This window comes from Ranitomeya variabilis, chromosome 2, assembly GCF_051348905.1.
Source record: "Ranitomeya variabilis isolate aRanVar5 chromosome 2, aRanVar5.hap1, whole genome shotgun sequence".
Lineage (NCBI taxonomy): Eukaryota > Metazoa > Chordata > Amphibia > Anura > Dendrobatidae > Ranitomeya > Ranitomeya variabilis.
The window spans coordinates 23,894,969-23,918,350 of NC_135233.1; the positions used below are offsets into that span (position 1 = coordinate 23,894,969).

The 23,382-nt window shown below is 49.5% G+C and overlaps 1 protein-coding gene across 3 annotated transcripts in view; it reads left to right on the top strand.

Moving 5' to 3' along the window:
- The window catches only part of LCLAT1 (lysocardiolipin acyltransferase 1), a 224,634-nt gene that overhangs the window by 141,466 nt on the left and 59,786 nt on the right, over positions 1-23,382 (top strand). The window contains exons 1-3 of one of the 3 annotated variants that reach the window (XM_077282118.1): positions 1,760-1,941; positions 17,157-17,325; positions 18,179-18,377. In XM_077282118.1, coding sequence (XP_077138233.1) covers positions 17,161-17,325; positions 18,179-18,377 — 364 coding nt within the window. In that variant the 5' untranslated portion in view covers positions 1,760-1,941; positions 17,157-17,160. Of the gene's footprint in view, positions 1-1,759; positions 1,942-10,292; positions 10,316-17,156; positions 17,326-18,178; positions 18,378-23,382 lie in introns of those variants that run through there. The other 2 variants (XM_077282116.1, XM_077282117.1) reach the window with 2 other exon arrangements.

The following is a 23,382-nucleotide window of genomic DNA, read 5'->3' on the forward strand; positions in this document are numbered from 1 at the left end:
AATACATAGAACCTTTTGCTCCCCCTGGTGGCCGGAGTGTGACGTGTAATGTGTGACTGTGATACCTGGTCAGGTGAACTCCTTTAGTGCCATCAGACGTACCATAGCCCCCCTTAGCAGCAGAGCGACGTTACTGCAATGACCAGGTCTCTGGGGCGCTGCACTTACACAGACCTGCACAAGCACAGAGACACACACACACACACACACACCCGCACATAGACACACACAGCCGCGCACACACACACAGACCCGCAGACACATCCGCGCACAGAGACCCACACACATTCAGACACCCGCACGCATACACACACCTGCACACACAGCCACGCACACACACAGACACAGCCGTGCACACAGAGACCCACACACACCCGCACACTTAGACTCTTGCACACACAGCCACACAGCTGTGCAGACACACAGTCATGCACACACAGAAACCCGCAGACACCCACAGCCACATACCCACAGACCCGCGTACACACACACAGACCGGCAGACACACACAGCTGCGCACACACACACTGGCAGACACACCCGCACAGACACCAACACAGCTGCGTACACACACCCACAGACCCGCACATAGACACACACAGCCGCGCGCACTCACACACAGACCCGCACACAGAAACCGGCAGACACCCACAGCCGCGCACACAGACCCACACAGCCGCGTACACACACACAGACTCGCAGACACACACACACACACACACTCGCACATAATCTCCGCCCACACACTCTTCTTCCTTTCTGCAGCGCTTTTCACACCTGTGGTTTTTCTCAATGGAAGTCAATGGGTGCAGAAACGCTGCAGATCCGCCAAAAGAATTGACATGCTGGGAAAAGAAAATGCTACGAATCTGCACAGATTTTTCCGCAGCATGAGCGCACCAATGCTGGATTTCACATTGACTAACATTGGTTGTGCACTACATTGAGAATTTGGTGCAATTCCACGTGTCCAAAAATGCTGCGGCTCCGCATCAAACTCCACAAGGGGTGCACACAGCCTTAATGGTTTCACTGTTGGTCTAAGGCCATGTGCACACGCCAGGATTTTATGCAGAAATTTCCTAAACAAAATCGGAGATTTTCTGCATAAAATCCACACGCGTTTTAGGGTATGTGCACACGTTCCGGATTTTTCGAGTTTTTTTCGGCGGTTTTCCACAGCAAAACTGCATACATTAAGCATCCCATCATTTTGAATGCATTCCGCAATTTTTGTGCACATGCTGCGTATTTTTCTGCGATAAAAACGCATGGCAAAAAAATACGCAGTGCGTTCATTAATTTTGCGGATTTATTGCGGCTTTCCCGCTATTTAATGCATTGGGAAGCTCCGGAAAAATCCGCACAAAAACTGCGACAAAACAGCGAGTTAATAAAGTTTCATTTTTTATCTCCTCGGTTTCTTTGCTTTTTTTCTTTGGCGCTGACAGTCTGCGCACACATGGCGGATAGTGGCCGCTGTAGGTCAGTCTGCAGGGCTCTGACTGCCACTGATCCTGCTGCTGTCGGGTCGCTGCCTCCTCTGCCAGTGCCCCCTACAGCTCAGAGCAAAATCCTCCCCACCCAGGGTGAGTCATGCGCAGCCGCATTACTGAGGCTGGGGGCACACACCGCGGCTAGCGGCCGCCCCCACCTCGCCCCGCCCCCAGCTCGCCAATCACCTCACATCTTCCCGCCCTCTCCCATAACTCCCTGACTTTCTCCCGCCTCCACAACCAGCGACGTAATCTGTCCTGCGACGTGGTGACGTCATTCATGCAAAAAGCCAGCGAGGAGGAGGAGGAGCGCGCGGGCAGCGGAGAGCGGCGTGTTAACCCTTCTCTCTCCGGAGCGTGGCGCTTCATGGAGTCATCATTGGTCTGCGGGCGGCGACAGGGCGGGGGCGCACCGGAGTGACGGAGCCGGGAACACCGGCGGCAGGTGACAGCTGCTCCTATCTCTGTGTGATGTGGTGTACACCGTGCTGCTCTGTGTCTGCCTGTATACAGTGCTACAGAGCGTATATACACGTCATCTACCGCCCCTTATATACAGGAATGGACGTATGGAGCCCTTATATACAGGTCCACAGCGTATACCGCCCCTTATATACAGGTCCACAGCGCATACCGCCCCTTATATACAGGTCCACAATGTATACCGCCCCTTATATACAGGTCCACAGCGTATACCGCCCCTTATATACAGGTCCACAGCGTATACCGCCCCTTATATACAGGTCCACAGCGTATACCGCCCCTTATATACAGGTCCACAGCGTATACCGCCCCTTATATACAGGTCCGCAGCGTATACCGCCCCTTATATACAGGTCCACAGTGTATACCGCCCCTTATATACAGGTCCACAATGTATACCGCCCCTTATATACAGGTCCACAGCGCATACCGCCCCTTATATACAGGTCCGCAGCGTATACCGCCCCTTATATACAGGTCCACAGCGCATACCGCCCCTTATATACAGGTCCACAGCGTATACCGCCCCTTATATACAGGTCCACAGCGTATACCGCCCCTTATATACAGGTCCACAATTTATACCGCCCCTTATATACAGGTCCACAGCGTATACCGCCCCTTATATACAGGTCCACAGCGCATACCGCCCCTTATATACAGGTCCACAGCGTATACCGCCCCTTATATACAGGTCCACAGCGCATACCGCCCCTTATATACAGGTCCACAGCGTATACCGCCCCTTATATACAGGTCCACAGCGCATACCGCCCCTTATATACAGGTCCACAGCGTATACCGCCCCTTATATACAGGTCCACAGCGTATACCGCCCCTTATATACAGGTCCACAGTGTATACCGCCCCTTATATACAGGTCCACAGCGTATACCGCCCCTTATATACAGGTCCACAACGCATACCACCCCTTATATACAGGTCCACAGCGCATACCGCCCCTTATATACAGGTCCACAGTGTATACCGCCCCTTATATACAGGTCCGCAGCGTATACCGCCCCTTATATACAGGTCCACAGCGCATACCGCCCCTTATATACAGGTCCACAGCGTATACCGCCCCTTATATACAGGTCCACAGCGTATACCGCCCCTTATATACAGGTCCACAATGTATACCGCCCCTTATATACAGCTACACAGTGTATACCGCCCCTTATATACAGGTCCACAGCGTATACCGCCCCTTATATACAGGTCCACAGCGTATACCGCCCCTTATATACAGGTGCACAGCGTATACCGCCCCTTATATACAGGTCCACAGCGTATACCGCCCCTAATATACAGGTCCACAGCGTATACCGCCCCTTATATACAGGTCCACAGCGTATACCGCCCCTTATATACAGGTCCACAGCGTATACCGCCCCTTATATACAGGTCCACAGCGTATACCGCCCCTTATATACAGGTCCACAGTGTATACCGCCCCTTATATACAGGTCCGCAGCGTATACCGCCCCTTATATACAGGTCCGCAGCGTATACCGCCCCTTATATACATCTACACAGCGTATACCGCCCCTTATATACAGGTCCACAGCGTATACCGCCCCTTATATACAGGTCCACAGCGTATACCGCCCCTTATATACAGGTCCACAATGTATACCGCCCCTTATATACAGGTCCACAATGTATACCGCCCCTTATATTCAGGTCCACAGCGTATACCGCCCCTTATATACAGGTCCGCAGCGTATACCGCCCCTTATATACAGGTCCACAGCGTATACCGCCCCTTATATACAGCTACACAGCGTATACCGCCCCTTATATACAGGTCCAGCGTATACCACCCCTTATATACAGGTCCAGCGTATACCACCCCTTATATACAGGTCCGCAGCGTATACCGCCCCTTATATACATCTACACAGTGTATACCGCCCCTTATATACAGGTCCGCAGCGTATACCGCCCCTTATATACAGGTCCGCAGCGTATACCGCCCCTTATATATATCTACACAGTGTATACCGCCCCTTATATACAGGTCCACAGCGTATACCGCCCCTTATATACAGGTCCACAGCGTATACCGCCCCTTATATACAGGTCCACAGCGCATACCGCCCCTTATATACAGGTCCACAGCGTATACCGCCCCTTATATACAGGTCCACAGCGCATACCGCCCCTTATATACAGGTCCACAGCGTATACCGCCCCTTATATACAGGTCCACAGCGTATACCGCCCCTTATATACAGGTCCACAGCGTATACCGCCCCTTATATACAGGTCCACAGCGTATACCGCCCCTTATATACAGGTCCACAGCGTATACCGCCCCTTATATACAGGTCCACAGCGTATACCGCCCCTTATATACAGGTCCACAGCGTATACCGCCCCTTATATACATCTACACAGTGTATACCGCCCCTTATATACAGGTCCACAGCGTATACCGCCCCTTATATACAGGTCCACAGCGTATACCGCCCCTTATATACAGGTCCACAGCGTATACCGCCCCTTATATACAGGTCCACAGCGTATACCGCCCCTTATATACATCTACACAGCGTATACCGCCCCTTATATACAGGTCCACAGCGTATACCGCCCCTTATATACAGGTCCACAGCGTATACCGCCCCTTATATACAGCTACACAGTGTATACCGCCCCTTATATACAGGTCCACAGCGTATACCGCCCCTTATATACAGGTCCACAGCGTATACCGCCCCTTATATACAGGTCCACAGCGTATACCGCCCCTTATATACAGGTCCACAGCGTATACCGCCCCTTATATACAGGTCCACAGCGTATACCACCCCTTATATACAGGTCCACAGCGTATACCGCCCCTTATATACAGGTCCACAGCGTATACCGCCCCTTATATACAGGTCCACAGCGTATACGGCCCCTTATACAGGTCCACAGCGTATACCGCCCCTTATATACAGGTCCGCCCCTTATATACAGGTCCACACCGTATACCGCCCCTTATATACAGGTCCACAGCGTATACCGCCCCTTATATACAGCTACACAGCGTATACCGCCCCTTATATACAGGTCCACAGCGTATACCGCCCCTTATATACAGGTCCACAGCGTATACCGCCCCTTATATACAGGTCCACAGCGTATACCGCCCCTTATATACAGCTACACAGCGTATACCGCCCCTTATATACAGGTCCACAGCGTATACCGCCCCTTATATACAGGTCCGCAGCGTATACCGCCCCTTATATACATCTACACAGTGTATACCGCCCCTTATATACAGGTCCACAGCGTATACCGCCCCTTATATACAGGTCCACAGCGTAAACCGCCCCTTATATACAGGTCCGCAGCGTATACCGCCCCTTATATACATCTACACAGTGTATACCGCCCCTTATATACAGGTCCACAGTGTATACCGCCCCTTATATACAGGTCCACAGCGTATACCGCCCCTTATATACAGGTCCACAGCGTATACCGCCCCTTATATACAGGTCCACAGCGTATACCGCCCCTTATATACAGCTGCACAGCGTATACCGCCCCTTATATACAGGTCCACTGCGTATACCGCCCCTTATATACAGGTCCACAGCGTATACCGCCCCTTATATACAGGTCCACAGCGTATACCGCCCCTTATATACAGCTACACAGTGTATACCGCCCCTTATATACAGGTCCAGCGTATACCGCCCCTTATATACAGGTCCACAGCGTATACGGCCCCTTATACAGGTCCACAGCGTATACCGCCCCTTATATACAGGTCCACAGCGTATACCGCCCCTTATATACAGGTCCACAGCGTATACCGCCCCTTATATACAGCTACACAGCGTATACCGCCCCTTATATACAGGTCCAGCGTATACCGCCCCTTATATACAGGTCCACAGCGTATACGGCCCCTTATACAGGTCCACAGCGTATACCGCCCCTTATATACAGCTACACAGTGTATACCGCCCCTTATATACAGCTACACAGTGTATACCGCCCCTTATATACAGGTCCACAGCGTATACCGCCCCTCATATACAGGTCCACAGCGTATACCGCCCCTTATATACAGCTACACAGCGTATACCGCCCCTTATATACAGGTCCACAGCGTATACCGCCCCTTATATACAGGTCCACAGCGTATACCGCCCCTTATATACAGCTACACAGTGTATACCGCCCCTTATATACAGCTACACAGTGTATACCGCCCCTTATATACAGGTCCACAGCGTATACCGCCCCTTATATACAGGTCCACAGCGTATACCGCCCCTTATATACAGGTCCACAGCGTATACCGCCCCTTATATACAGCTACACAGCGTATACCGCCCCTTATATACAGGTCCAGCGTATACCACCCCTTATATACAGGTCCACAGCGTATACGGCCCCTTATACAGGTCCACAGCGTATACCGCCCCTTATATACAGGTCCACAGCGTATACCGCCCCTTATATACAGGTCCACAGCGTATACCGCCCCTTATATACAGCTACACAGCGTATACCGCCCCTTATATACAGGTCCACAGCGTATACCGCCCCTTATATACAGGTCCACAGCGTATACCGCCCCTTATATACAGCTACACAGTGTATACCGCCCCTTATATACAGGTCCACAGCGTATACCGCCCCTTATATACAGGTCCACAGCGTATACCGCCCCTTATATACAGCTACACAGTGTATACCGCCCCTTATATACAGGTCCACAGCGTATACCGCCCCTTATATACAGGTCCACAGCGTATACCGCCCCTTATATACAGGTCCGCAGCGTATACCGCCCCTTATATACATCTACACAGTGTATACCGCCCCTTATATACAGGTCCACAGCGTATACCGCCCCTTATATACAGGTCCACAGCATATACCACCCCTTATATACAGGTCCACAGCGTATACCGCCCCTTATATACAGGTCCACAGCGTATACCGCCCCTTATATACAGGTCCACAGCGTATACCGCCCCTTATATACAGGTCCACAGCGTATACCGCCCCTTATATACAGGTCCACAGCGTATACCGCCCCTTATATACAGCTACACAGTGTATACCGCCCCTTATATACAGGTCCAGCGTATACCGCCCCTTATATACAGGTCCACAGCGTATACGGCCCCTTATACAGGTCCACAGCGTATACGGCCCCTTATACACAGGTCCACAGCGTATACCGCCCCTTATATACAGGTCCACAGCGTATACCGCCCCTTATATACAGGTCCACAGCGTATACCGCCCCTTATATACAGCTACACAGCGTATACCGCCCCTTATATACAGGTCCAGCGTATACCGCCCCTTATATACAGGTCCACAGCGTATACGGCCCCTTATACAGGTCCACAGCGTATACCGCCCCTTATATACAGCTACACAGTGTATACCGCCCCTTATATACAGCTACACAGTGTATACCGCCCCTTATATACAGGTCCACAGCGTATACCGCCCCTCATATACAGGTCCACAGCGTATACCGCCCCTTATATACAGCTACACAGCGTATACCGCCCCTTATATACAGGTCCACAGCGTATACCGCCCCTTATATACAGGTCCACAGCGTATACTGCCCCTTATATACAGCTACACAGTGTATACCGCCCCTTATATACAGCTACACAGTGTATACCGCCCCTTATATACAGGTCCACAGCGTATACCGCCCCTTATATACAGGTCCACAGCGTATACCGCCCCTTATATACAGGTCCACAGCGTATACCGCCCCTTATATACAGCTACACAGCGTATACCGCCCCTTATATACAGGTCCAGCGTATACCACCCCTTATATACAGGTCCACAGCGTATACGGCCCCTTATACAGGTCCACAGCGTATACCGCCCCTTATATACAGGTCCACAGCGTATACCGCCCCTTATATACAGGTCCACAGCGTATACCGCCCCTTATATACAGCTACACAGTGTATACCGCCCCTTATATACAGGTCCAGCGTATACCGCCCCTTATATACAGGTCCACAGCGTATACGGCCCCTTATACAGGTCCACAGCGTATACCGCCCCTTATATACAGCTACACAGTGTATACCGCCCCTTATATACAGCTACACAGTGTATACCGCCCCTTATATACAGGTCCACAGCGTATACCGCCCCTCATATACAGGTCCACAGCGTATACCGCCCCTTATATACAGCTACACAGCGTATACCGCCCCTTATATACAGGTCCAGCGTATACCACCCCTTATATACAGGTCCACAGCGTATACGGCCCCTTATACAGGTCCACAGCGTATACCGCCCCTTATATACAGGTCCACAGCGTATACCGCCCCTTATATACAGGTCCACAGCGTATACCGCCCCTTATATACAGCTACACAGTGTATACCGCCCCTTATATACAGGTCCAGCGTATACCGCCCCTTATATACAGGTCCACAGCGTATACGGCCCCTTATACAGGTCCACAGCGTATACCGCCCCTTATATACAGCTACACAGTGTATACTGCCCCTTATATACAGCTACACAGTGTATACCGCCCCTTATATACAGGTCCACAGCGTATACCGCCCCTCATATACAGGTCCACAGCGTATACCGCCCCTTATATACAGCTACACAGTGTATACCGCCCCTTATATACAGGTCCACAGCGTATACGGCCCCTTATATACAGGCCCACAGCGTATACCGCCCCTTGTATACATGTCCACAGCGTATACCGCCCCTTATATACAGCTACACAGTGTATACCGCCCCTTATATACAGCTACACAGCGTATACCGCCCCTTATATACAGGTCCACAGCGTATACCGCCCCTTATATACAGGTCCACAGCGTATACCGCCCCTTATATACAGGTCCACAGCGTATACCGCCCCTTATATACAGGTCCACAGCGTATACCGCCCCTTATATACAGGTCCACAGCGTATACTGCCCCTTATATACAGCTACACAGTGTATACCGCCCCTTATATACAGGTCCACAGCGTATACTGCCCCTTATATACAGGTCCACAGCGTATACCGCCCCTATATACAGGTACACACCGTATACCGCCCCTTATACAGGTACACAGCATATACCGCCCCTTATATACAGAGTCATGCTGCCTTTTATGTGCAGGCTGTATCTCAGGATGCGTAATGTATGTACACAGTGACTGCACCAGCAGAATAGTGAGTGCAGCTCTGGGGTACAATACAGGACGTAACTCAGGATCAGTAATGTAATGTATGTACACAGTGACTGCACCAGCAGAATAGTGAGTGCAGCTCTGGAGTATAATACAGGATGTAACTCCGGATCAGTAATGTATGTACACAGCGACTGCACCAGCAGAATAGTGAGTGCTGCTCTGGGGTATAATACAGGATGTAACACAGGATCAGTAATGTAATGTATGTACACAGTGACTGCACCAGCAGAATAGTGAGTGCAGCTCTGGGGTACAATACAGGACGTAACTCAGGATCAGTAATGTAATGTATGTACACAGTGACTGCACCAGCAGAATAGTGAGTGCAGCTCTGGAGTATAATACAGGATGTAACTCCGGATCAGTAATGTATGTACACAGCGACTGCACCAGCAGAATAGTGAGTGCTGCTCTGGGGTATAATACAGGATGTAACTCAGGATCAGTAATGTAATGTATGTACACAGTGACTGCACCAGCAGAATAGTGAGTGCAGCTCTGGGGTATAATACAGGATGTAACTCCGGATCAGTACAGGATAATGTATTCATGCGGTGACTTATTTTTTTTCAATCTGCTAAAAAGTAAAAAAAAATCAGTCGAAAGCCATTTCAGCTACATTTTCTGAGTAATTACCCTGCACTCGCCCTGATGCTTTTTGTGTAATGCTCTGGTTAAATGACACACTCGCGCTGACCGCCCATTATTGCAGCTCTGTAGTGAGTGGCGGCACATTACAGGAATAACGGGCCGCTCCGCTGTAGTTTATTGGTAATTTGCGGGTTTTCTGTGGCTGATACAGCGGACATGCCACATTACCAGCAGCCGGGACCTGATACGTCCTGGCTGGATCTGCACTGGGTACATGTCCGATAATGTACGACCAAAGATGCAAATACAAAGATCCTGCAGAGATTTCCCTTACAGGACTCGGCCCTGCAGCATCTGCATGTACAGAAGACATAGAGGATGTAAATATCATTCTGAAACTTTGCCCTCAGGTCGTTCCCCATCAATAGGCTGCAGGGAGCACGTTAATGATTAATGCGCCTCTTGGTGAGGCTCCAGGTAGCCGGCGGTTTTGGGAAAGGCTTCAGGCCGGTTGGCGTCGTTCACACTTGCAGTAAGTACTTTATGTGACAGTCTGATTGCGAGCTTGTCCACTTTGGTCTTGAAGGGTTCCTCCATGTGGGAAGATGAGGAGCTGATGATGTAATGTCTACGGCTGATTGCCTTTTCTAGTAGTAAAATCCCTGCTGGGCACAAAACCAGTTGATCATTGATGCCACATGACAGGGCCTCTCACTGTCTGAAAGAGCGAGACCCGATTCAATCAATAAATTTATAGGAGTAAATACAAGAAACTTAGTAACATAGATTGTAAGAGAACTCCTTTCTCCACTTACAAGCCACTTCTCCTTTTTGCTTCTTTATCATTCACTCTGAAATACTGCTGCAAAACGTATTACCAATATATTAAGGGGTGTGATTCCTAATAGTGAGCAGGAATCCCTCGTGCCTGTGTGTGCTGTGTATGGGAGACATTGCAGACGCTCGTTTCTACCCACTAGCTCAGAGAGAACAAGTCATAGAGACTGCAGGATAGGAGTCAGATAATGGCCAGAAATAGTGGTCTTGGTCCCCGTTCCTGGCCGCAGCATTAACCCCGTGTGCAGCCGCCGTCCAGCTGAAGCTCAGATTAAGTGTCTCAGGGCCCATCCATGATGTACTAATGTATCTGATGAGGTTTAGTACAAGCCCCTGCTATCTTGTATACGTTTCTGACCTTTAATGTTGGGGTTCCCCGCCTCCCCTGTCCTCATGGTATTTGGGCATCTTTTTTTGGTGAACGCGCTGCCTCCTTACAATGGCCTCACGCTCTCTGATTTCAGTCTGTCTTATAGTGCAACATTTCATCCAGGGCGACATCTTGCTGCAGACAAGTCTCAGGACCTGGCGATCGCTGCTGATCTGTTTGCGCTGTGAATTCATGGGACAACATACTAGTGTCTTTTGTTGGATTTTTATGTCCCGGAATGATTATATGTATATATTTTTTTTTGCAGCACTTTCCTGTACAATCAGTCAGTTTATTTAAAAAATATATATATATATATATATATATATATATATATATATATATATAATTATTATTATTTATTGTTATAGCGCCATTTATTCCATGGCGCTTTACATGTGAGGAGGGGTATACATAATAAAAACAAGTACAATAATCTTGAACAATACAAGTCATAACTGGTACAGGAGGAGAGAGGACCCTGCCCGCGAGGGCTCACAATCTACAAGGGATGGGTGAGGATACAGTAGGTGAGGGTAGAGCTGGTCATGCAGCGGTTTGGTTGATCGGTGGTTACTGCAGGTTGTAGGCTTGTCGGAAGAGGTGGGTCTTCAGGCTCTTTTTGAAGATTTCAATGGTAGGCGAGAGTCTGATATGTTGTGGTAGAGAGTTCCAGAGTAGGGGTGATACGCGGGAGAAATCTTGTATACGATTGTGGGAAGAGGAGATAAGGCTAGGTTCACATTGCGTTAGGGCAATCCGTTTAGCGCTAGCGGATTGCGCTAACGCAATGTTTATTTAGGGGCCGTGTTTGGGGTCGTGTTAACGTCCCCACTCTCGCAGATCCCCGATCTGCGAGAGCGGGGAACGGACCTCGGGCGCGCCGCGGACGCTGCAAGCAGCGTCCGAGGCGCGTCACAGAAGAACGGCACATCACTAGCGCGAGCCGAAAAAGGCACGCGCTAGTGATGCGCTGCAGGAGAAATTTACATTGCTGTCAATGGGCACGCTAACGGACCCGTTGCACGGCGTTAATTGCGACATTTTCGCCGTGCAACGCTGTCCGTTAGCGTGCACACATTAACGCAATGTGAACCCAGCCTAAGAGGGGAGTAGAGAAGGAGATCTTGTGAGGATCGGAGGTTGCGTGTAGGAAAGTACCGGGAGACGAGGTCACAGATGTATGGAGGAGACAGGTTGTGGATGGCTTTGTACGTCATGGTTAGGGTTTTGTACTGGAGTCTCTGGGCAATGGGGAGCCAGAGAAGGGATTGACAGAGGGGAGAGGCCGGGGAATAGCGGGGGGACAGGTGGATTAGTCGGGCAGCAGAGTTTAGAATAGATTGGAGTGGTGCGAGAGTGTTTGAGGGGAGGCCACAGAGCAGGAGGTTGCAGTAGTCAAGGCGAGAGATGATGAGGGCATGGACTAGGGTTTTTGCAGATTCTTGGTTGAGGAATGAACGGATTCGTGAAATATTTTTGAGTTGAAGTCGGCAGGAAGTGGAAAGGGCTTGGATATGTGGTTTGAAGGAGAGATCAGCATCAAGGATTACCCCGAGGCAGCGAGCTTGTGGGACTGGGGAGAGTGGGCAGCCATTTACTGTAATGGATAGGTTCGTTGGGGGGGGTCGCGTGAGATGGGGGAAAGATGATGAATTCTGTTTTTTCCATGTTAAGTTTGAGAAATCTAGCGGAGAAAAAGGATGAAATAGCGGATAGACATTGTGGGATTCTGGTTAGTAGAGAGGTGATATCCGGTCCAGAGATGTAGATCTGTGTGTCATCAGCATAGAGGTGATACTGAAAGCCATGAGATTCTATGAGCTGTCCCAGGCCAAAGGTGTAAATGGAGAAGAGCAGGGGCCCTAGGACTGAACCTTGTGGGACTCCGACAGATAGGGGGCGAGGTGAGGAGGTGGTGTGTGAGTGGGAGACGCTGAATGTCCGGTCTGTTAGGTATGAGGAGATCCAGGATAGGGCCAAGTCTGTGATGCCAAGGGATGAGAGGGTCTGTAATAATAGGGAATGGTCCACTGTGTCAAAGGCAGCCGACAGGTCGAGGAGGAGGAGAACAGAGTAGTGTCGCTTGCTTTATATATATTATTGATGCCTTTGGGCAGCGTACTGTATATATTGGCATGTGAATCTGCAAGTCCCAGCATGCAGCCTTGTATGTGTCAGGCTGCTGGATTTTAATCCTCCTATATCTTACACCATGGCACTTGCCCAACCCCATAGATAGGCGCACGCATGCCCTGATATTACTGATGGCACGCCCCGATTACCATGTCACAATCTGCACGGAGATCTGTTGGAAAGGTACACGTCCACCGGGCTGACCAAGGCTTAGATACTATCCCAAGGTGGGGTACGGGTGAGCCACCGCCTTCTTGCTCCCTCCACCCAAAAATGTCACTATGCAAATCCCAGCAGGCGTCCCCCTGGGCACCGTCCATGACCTCAGCAGATGTGCTGTGCAGCGTACCCCTGTGCACAGTCCATGACCCCAGCAGGTGCGCCATGCAGCGTCCCCTTGTGCACAGTCCATGACGCCAGTAGATGTGCTGTGCAGTGTCCCCCCTGGGCACCGTCCATGACCCCAGCAGATGCGCCGTGCAGCGTCCCCATGTGCACAGTCCATGACCCCAGCAGGTGCGCCGTGCAGCATCCCCCTGGGCACCGTCCATGACCCCAGCAGATGTGCCGTGCAGCGTCCCCCTGGGCACCGTCCGTGACCCAAGCAGGTGTGCCATGCACCATCCATGACCCCAGCAGATGTGCCGTGCAGAGTCCCCCTGGGCACCGTCCATGACCCCAGCAGATGTGCCGTGCAGCGTCCCCCTGGGCACCATCCATGACCCAAGCAGGTGTGCCGTGCACCGTCCATGACCCCAGCAGGTGTGCCATGCAGCATCCCCCTGGGCACGTCCATGACCCCAGCAGATGCACCGTGCAGCGTCCCCCTGTGCACCGTCCATGACCCCAGCAGGTGCGCCATGCAGCGTCCCCTTGTGCACAGTCCATGACGCCAGTAGATGTGCTGTGCAGCGTCCCCCCTGGGCACCGTCCATGACCCCAGCAGATGTGCCGTGCAGCGTCCCCCTGTGCACAGTCCATGACCCCAGCAGGTGCGCCGTACAGCATCCCCCTGGCCACCGTCCATGACCCCAGCAGATGTGCCGTGCAGCGTCCCCCTGTGCACAGTCCATGACCCCAGCAGATGTGCCGTGCAGCGTCCCCCTGGGCACCGTCCATGACACAAGCAGGTGTGCTGTGCACCGTCCATGACCCCAGCAGATGTGCCGTGCAGCGTCCCCCTGGGCACCGTCCATGACCCCAGCAGATGTAATGTGCAGCGTCCCCCTGGGCACCGTCCATGACCCCAGCAGATGTAATGTGCAGCGTCCCCCTGGGCACCGTCCATGACTCAAGCAGGTGTGCCGTGCACCGTCCATGACCCCAGCAGATGCACCGTGCAGCGTCCCCCTGGGCACTGTCCATGACCCCACCAGGTGCGCCATGTTGCGTCCCCCTGGGCACCGTCTTCATGTAGATAAGCAGAGGTGATGACTCGTTCTCTATACGGTATTTCCGCCTCGTGTTTCTTACTATGATGTAGTCATAGATAATTATTTAATGGTTGTACACGGGCCGACACCATGTTACGAGAATGAAGCGAGCGAAGCTCGGCAGCCGGTGATTCATACTTTGTCCCCGGTTTACGTCGCCGCACGGAACAATCGGGGTCATTATTCACAACACAGTCGCTATAAATAACAATATGAGTTTAGAAAAGTGGAAGGAAGATCGGGGCGAGAAGAGGCGAGGAGGGCGTCATATGAACGCTTCTGTCCTCCTGTGTGGCCTCTGTCCTGCGGCTTCCCAGCTATTGTAACCTCTGCACATCCTGACGGCCATGTGCAGGGAGTGGAGAGTTTTGCATCTCCTGGAGACCTACAGACTGGAATCCCCATTAAATTAGCAATATGGGAACTGAGACTTTTCGGGATCAGCCGTCACTGCTGCCGCACACACGGGGTGGAGGGACGTGCCGAATATGAGATAAGTGTGCGTATAATCCCCTGTCTGCATCAGTACTGACATCCGGCCTAGTTTTAGGCTGTGTTCACACTCTGCGTTTTTGCTGCGGTTTTTAATGCAAGTTTTATGCTGCGTTTTACAGGACCAACAAAGTCTAAGATTTCAGAAATCTGCACACACATTATTATTTTTTCTTGACTGAATTGGAAAACTGCTGCTTCTTTACAAACTGCAGCACGTCACTTCTTTCAGCGTTTTTTCACCCATACAAAGCAATGAGTAAGTGCAAAAAATGCAGATATCAGGTATTGCTGCGGTTTTGGTGCAAAAACCCAAGGAAGTTGCATCATGTGTTTTTTTTTTTTTTTTTTTTTTTGGGGGGGGGGGCACTAAACTCAATCAGCATGCGCAAGGGACAATAAAAACGCAGCAAAACCTGGTTTTTGTAAGCGGCTTCTTTACTGCCAAGAGAACAGGTGTGGCCTCCAGGAAAAAAAGCGGCAAAAATGCAACGTGTGAACATAGCCTCAGTAGTGTCAGATGTGTGACCATGATGAGAGAAGACGGCGATCGTATCATCGGGAGATACAAAGTATTCTAGCAAGTTGTCATTTATCCTCGAGTGTGCCCAGTTTGGATGAAGGGGAGGCCACGTGTGTGGATCACAGGAGGTAGCGGAGTACAACATTTGGCTCGACTGGCCATGTCCGGCAGTCGCGTAAATAACTGTGATGGTGTACCACCGCTCCTTATTAACTGTGCATCTCAGAGCCCCGATCGAGGTACCGATGATGGTCCCAGCAGTGCAACCCCCAGAAATCATCCAGAGGGCAGGCGATACCCCTATAAGCCTCACGTGGCTGCCCCAGTCAGGACTGAACGAGCCTCTTCCACCTTTGGCTGCAAAAATCCAAAATACTTTGGTTTATGAGGACCAAAACTGCATCGGGGCTCAGGTGTGTCCTGCGGGGCTCAGGTGTGTCCTGCGGGGGTCTGATGTGTCCTGCGGGGGTCTGATGTGTCCTGCGGGGCTCAGGTGTGTCCTGCGGGGCTCAGATGTGTCCTGCGGGGGTCTGATGTGTCCTGCGGGGGTCTGATGTGTCCTGCGGGGCTCAGGTGTGTCCTGCGGGGCTCAGGTGTGTCCTGCGGGGCTCAGGTGTGTCCTGCGGGGCTCAGATGTGTCCTGCGGGGCTCAGATGTGTCCTGTGGGGCTCAGATGTGTCCTGCGGGGCTCAGATGTGTCCTGCGGGGCTCAGATGTGTCCTGCGGGGGTCTGATGTGTCCTGCGGGGCTCAGGTGTGTCCTGCGGGGCTCAGGTGTGTCCTGCGGGGCTCAGGTGTGTCCTGCGGGGCTCAGATGTGTCCTGCGGGGCTCAGATGTGTCCTGCGGGGGTCTGATGTGTCCTGCGGGGGTCTGATGTGTCCTGCGGGGCTCAGGTGTGTCCTGCTGGGCTCAGGTGTGTCCTGCGGGGCTCAGATGTGTCCTGCGGGGCTCAGATGTGTCCTGCGGGGGTCTGATGTGTCCTGCGGGGGTCTGATGTGTCCTGCGGGGGTCTGATGTGTCCTGCGGGGGTCTGATGTGTCCGGCGGGGGTCTGATGTGTCCCACGGGGGTCTGATGTGTCCTGCGGGGGTCTGATGTGTCCTGCGGGGCTCAGATGTGTCCTGCGGGGCTCAGATGTGTCCTGCTGGGCTCAGGTGTGTCCTGCGGGGCTCAGGTGTGTCCTGCGGGGCTCAGGTGTGTACTGCGGGGCTCTGATGTGTCCTGCGGGGCTCTGATGTGTCCTGCGGGGCTCAGATGTGTCCTGCGGGGGTCTGATGTGTCCCGCGGGGGTCTGATGTGTCCTGCGGGGGTCTGATGTGTCCGGCGGGGGTCTGATGTGTCCCACGGGGGTCTGATGTGTCCTGCGGGGCTCCGATGTGTCCTGCGGTTTGGCTGATCGGTGTCTGTTGCTGGCACCACTTAAAGAATACATTTATCTCAGACCCACGAACTAGGAGGGTAAGAAGAAAGGGGCCGTGCTGTGACTACTATGGGGAAAGCAGAGGCTGCGACAGTTGGGGAGATGTTACTGATGGAGGGAAATGCGTCTGTTTACACTAACTCCCTGTTCTATTGCATTTCAGAGCCATGGTGTCATGGAGAGGGGTCTACTTTGTCTGCACTTTGTTTTTGGGAAGTTTTTTCGGGAGCATTTTCATGCTCGGCCCGTTTCTGCCTTTGATATTTGTGTCTCCGAGCTGGTATCGGTGGCTGACTGATCGGATCGTGGCAACATGGCTAACCCTCCCCGTGGTAAGAGACGCCTGCACCATACACCATAGAGACTGTGCAAATCCTCTGCCCATTACACCCAGTGCCATATGTATTAATGTATGTACACAGTGACTGCACCAGCAGAATAGTGAGTGCAGCTCTGGAGTGTAATACAGGATGTAACTCAGGATCAGTAATGTAATGTATGTACACAGTGACCGTACCAGCAGAATAGTGAGTGCAGCTCTGGAGTGTAATCCAGGATGTAACTCAGGATCAGTAATGTATGTACACAGTGACTGCACCAGCAGAATAGTGAGTGCAGCTCTGGGGTATAATACAGGATGTAACTCAGGATCAGTAATGTAATGTATGCACACTGTGACTGCACCAGCAGAATAGTGAGTACAGCTCTGGAGTATAATACAGGATGTAACTCAGGATCAGTAATGTAATGTATGTACACAGTGACTGCACCAGCAGAATAGTGAGTGCAGCTCTGGAGTGTAATACAGGATGTAACTCAGGATCAGTAATGTAATGTATGTACACAGTGACCGTACCAGCAGAATAGTGAGTGCAGCTCTGGGGTATAATCCAGGATGTAACTCAGGATCAGTAATGTATGTACACAGTGACTGCACCAGCAGAATAGTGAGTGCAGCTCTGGAGTATAATACAGGATGTAACTCAGGATCAGTAATGTAATGTATGTACACAGTGACTGCACCAGCAGAATAGTGAGTGCAGCCCTGGGGTATAATACAGGATGTAACTCAGGATCAGTAATGTAATTCAGTGACTGCCGTGTGTCCCGTCCTCTCCTTGTGTCACCTGTCTGTGGATGACTTTGGTGGATGGGTATAATCCCTCGTTTCGCCGTCTGTTTCAGGCTTTGCTGGAGTTGTTATTTGGCACCAAAGTGGTAATCACAGGAGATGGATTTGTTCCCGGGGAGCGCAGTGTTATCATCATGAACCATCGCACCCGGCTGGATTGGATGTTCCTATGGAATTGCTTATTGAGATACAGTTACCTCCGACTGGAAAAAATCTGCCTTAAGTCCAGTCTTAAAGCCGTCCCAGGATTTGGTGAGTGTCGAGGCCGCTCGGTCCACCAGTGCATGTCCTGGTGTGTATGGATATAATATGGATGTTATTGTGCAAGGCTCAGTTTTGTTTTTTTTTCTTGCTTTTTCTTGGTCCGTGAAAACCTCAGACAAGCTGCTGATGTTGGATCTGTCACTCGTACAGCTAATCTACTTGTTGATGGTTTCCATTCACCAACCACTTTCTTATCTAGAGAGGACGCGTGGCTCATCAGTCTCTGCAGGACCCTGCACTTTAGCGCGGCTGTGTCGCGCAGATCTATTTCATGTGATATATCTCGTGTGGCTGCTTCTCCCTAATGATTATTCAGGACTGCGCTTAGGATGGGTCAGTGATATCTGATCGGTGGAGGTCCAGTTTATGGTGTGGGGACAGCACAGCTCTGTATACCATGTAGTGGTCGTTCTTGGTATTGCAGCTCAGATCACATTCACTTCAATGGGAGCTGAGCTGTAGTACCGGGCGTGGCCACTGTACAGGGTACGGCACTGTGCTGTCTCCTTCACAAGTGACCACAGTGTTGTATGTACCCAAAAATGGCATCACTGCGAACAATGGCGCGTTACACAAAAAAACACCAAAAAGTAAAGCCTCAATCAGCTCCATTATCAGAAGAATAAGGAAGCTGCAGGTCTGGAAAACCGGCGGCACAAGAGCAAATGTTCTTTAGTTGACGAAGTCCTGATAGTTCTGTGTTTTCACCTTCCGGCTGTGTCTCCCGGCACCGGATGTTCCCACCGCTGCTCTCTGGTCACATCGGAGCATTACCGCGTCCCCGGAGGGCTGGACCGCCTCGTCTGCTCCTCTCCGAGCTCCCGCCGCGCTGGTGATCTGCTCTGTGTGCAGCTCAGGTGACAGATGGGGAAAACACAGGATGCGAGGCGGACGGCTCTGTTTCCGATCTCGTATATTGGGAGACTGGCCAAGAGCCGAGCCGCCTGGAGGAAATATTACCTTTCTTAAAGGAAATGGGGCATCAGAAAATAACCTATTGTTTTGTATCAGGTTTTTGTGTTAAAGGGATATTCCCAGCTTCAAGATTAAATTCCAGTATGTATTAGGTGTAATAATATTAGCAAATACCTCCAAAAACCTAAAAATGTAGTATAGTTCTTCTGATTAGCTATGTCGCTTATCTCATGTGCAGGGCATTGCGATAGCTTAGGTATCCATGGATACATCCAGTAACAACTAACCGTGAGTGGCCATAACCATGGATATTTAAGCTGGTGCAATGCCCTGCAACATAGCTAATCAGAAGAACTCTAATACATTTATAAATAGAGGTATATGCTACTATTATTATTTTTATTCCTACTACATATTGGTATAGGATCTCTGATGGGAATGCCCCTCTAACAAATGTGTCTCTGTCTATTAGTGTATCTGCCTGTTTAGTAGCCTGTCTTAGTCTATAAAAATATATAAATTTAACATGTGCTGCAATTCTCACGCCGGCACACACACACTATATATATATATATATATATATATATATATATATATATATATATATATATATATATATATATATATATATATATATATATATATATATATATATGTGTGTGTATATATGTGTATATATATATATATATATATATACACACACACACACACACACACACACACACACACACACACACACACACACACACACACACACACACACACACACTTTTTAGAGAAGCTATTTCAGGAAATTTACATGAACTTCAGCAGCGGTGAAAAGACTTTTGTATTGTGGCATCTAATGAGCATGTGCCAAGGTCATTGCGGATATAGGAAAGCAGCAGTGACCTCGCCTGTGTATAGAGGTGTCACCTGTCATTGTAATCCTGCATCTGATGATAATGAGTCTGCTGAAAGGACAGGAAAGGAGTCTAAAATAGCCCCAGTGGCCAGTGTGAGAATTACAAGATTATTTTTTTTTTGTTTATTGAAAATCAAGAAATAAGAAAGTAAAACCATGCGACACATAAAATGTCCAGGGTTTTAGCCTTCTGATTGTAATTAACATTAAATGTTTCTGTTCGCTGACGACAAGCTCAGAGCTTAAAGCTGCTTTGAAACTTGAAAATATACGAGAACTTTAAAAAACCTTGAACAGAATTTAATTCAGAATCCCAGCAGAAATTATTTTTTTACAATGTCCTACTTGCTGCCATTTTACGAGACCATGCTTTCGAAAATCCCAGGCAGAAAATTTTAAAGGTGAAGTCTGATTTTTGCAACTTGTCTTAAAGGGGTTGTTTTCTTGGGGGAGGGAGTCCTGTGTTCTTGGGTGGGAGATAAAGAGCGTCTCTCACTCTGGAGGACCCAGTTCCTGTCCTTCATTTCCCAGACATCTCACTGATCTAAATGGACACTGTGTAATACTCCATTTCTCCAGCGGAGGCACTGCAGGGAATATCGATCAGCTAACATCTCGGGTAAATTACAAATAACAAGGTCCCATTGTAATCGGCTTATTGCAGTAATTAAGGATTAGAGACCCCTGTAACTAGTAAGTCTAATCATTAAATGTAAATACTTAGGGAACGGGGAAATTCATCAAGGTTATTTATTTTTTTGTCTTTTCTGGCTTCAGAAGGTCGCAAATTTTGTTGCATGTCGGTTTCTTGTTTTCCTCCCGTTCTGTTTGTTTTCCTTATGCCAAAATTCCAGCAGATTTTCCCCCGTTTTCTCCCGAATCTTCGCTTGTGCCGTCAGCTGTTTCTGTTACATTACAGCTGGAACTTTTTGCCTTTAATGGTCAAATGAAGAGTGTGTGAAATCCCAGAAATCCTCGAAAGTGACTATATAAGGCTGAGGCCGCTCCGTGCATTCCTCCTCCACGTATACCTGCTCCTATCGGCTGCTTAATCCGGACCTAACCCCCACGGGACCCCATCCCCCGCAGCGAGGGGCTCACTTATTGGATTTTTTTTTTTTTTAAGTTAAAACATTCACTTTGATATTGCATTTTTTTTTTATCAGAAAATAATCTATTGTTTATAATATAAGGTTTTTGTATTTTATATATTTCTTTATTTAATTTTTTTCTGTAACTTATAATAATTATCTTGCAATTCATAAACTGGTCAATGGGACTATTTTAGACTCGTTCTTATTTCTTTCGGGAACCGTTTTGAGCAGTTGCCTTATCATCAGAGGCAGGATTACAATGACAGATAACAACTCTATACATGGCTCACGACACAAGATCCACCATTCACAATAGGCGATGTCACAGCTCACCTCCTCCTCCTGTACAATGACTGATAACACCTCTATATACAGGAGGTAACACAGGATCCACCATACACAATAGGTGATGTCACAGCTCACCTCCTCCTCCTCCTGTACAATGACTGATAACACCTCTATATACAGTATATAACACAGGATCCACCATTCACAATAGGTGATGTCACAGCTCACCTCCCCCTCCTGTACAATGACTGATAACACCTCTATATACAGTAGATAACACAGGATCCACCATTCACAATAGGTGATGTCACAGCTCATCTCCTCCTGTACAATGACTGATAACACCTCTATATACAGTAGATAACACAGGATCCACCATTCACAATAGGTGATGTCACAGCTCACCTCCTCCTGTACAATGACTGATAACACCTCTATATACAGTAGATAACACAGGATCCACCATTCACAATAGGTGATGTCACAGCTCAACTCCTCCTCCTGTACAATGACTGATAACACCTCTATATACAGTAGATAATACAGGAGCCACCATTCACAATAGGTGATATCACAGCTCAACTCCTCCTCCTGTACAATGACTGATAACACCTCTATATACAGTAGATAACACAGGATCCACCATTCACAATAGGTGATGTCACAGCTCATCTCCTCCTGTACAATGACTGATAACACCTCTATATACAGTAGATAATACAGGAGCCACCATTCACAATAGGTGATGTCACAGCTCAACTCCTCCTCCTGTACAATGACTGATAACACCTCTATATACAGTAGATAATACAGGAGCCACCATTCACAATAGGTGATGTCACAGCTCACCTCCTCCTCCTGTACAATGACTGATAACGCCTCTATATACAGTAGATAACACAGGATCCACCATTCACAATAGGTGATATCACAGCTCACCTCCTCCTCCTCCTGTACAATGACTGATAACACCTCTATATACAGTAGATAACACAGGGTCCACCATTCAGAATAGGTGATGTCACAGCTCACCTCCTCCTCCTGTACAATGACTGATAACACCTCTATATACAGTAGATAACACAAGATCCACCATTCACAATAGGTGATGTCACAGCTCACCTCCCCCTCCTGTACAATGACTGATAAACACCTCTATATACAGTAGATAACACAAGATCCACCATTCACAATAGGTGATGTCACAGCTCACCTCCCCCTCCTGTACAATGACTGATAAACACCTCTATATACAGTAGATAACACAGGATCCACCATTCACAATAGGTGATGTCACAGCTCACCTCCTCCTCCTATCATCACAATGACTAATAATAAAAATCCTAAAGGGGGTACATTTGTCTCGAGGTACTCTAGCTTGCTAAGAAGCAAAAAATGTAATATTTATGTAAATTTGGTGGAAAGTCCACAGTTGGCAGGACCAAGTCGGGAAAAACCCTCCTTCCGAGAGAGTGCTGTGTGTCGTCATTGTGCCCATTGCTTGCTATGTGCACTCCTGGGCCGGCGCATGTGCAGTAAGTGCCAGACGGTGGACCCCAGTGAGCTATTACATCTGTTACAGCTTAGTTTGGCTGATGCCCACGTCTGGAACCAGCTCACCGCACCTACATGGCTCCAGGAATCAAATGACTCGTGGCTTGTTGAGCACTTCCTGATGCCCGAATCAATGGTTTAATGCGAACAACGCATGCATGCATGTACGCACGGGTTCAACATGGCCAATGCAAAAAGATAGAAGCTAACTGAACTGCGCATGCACTTCCCTGGGACA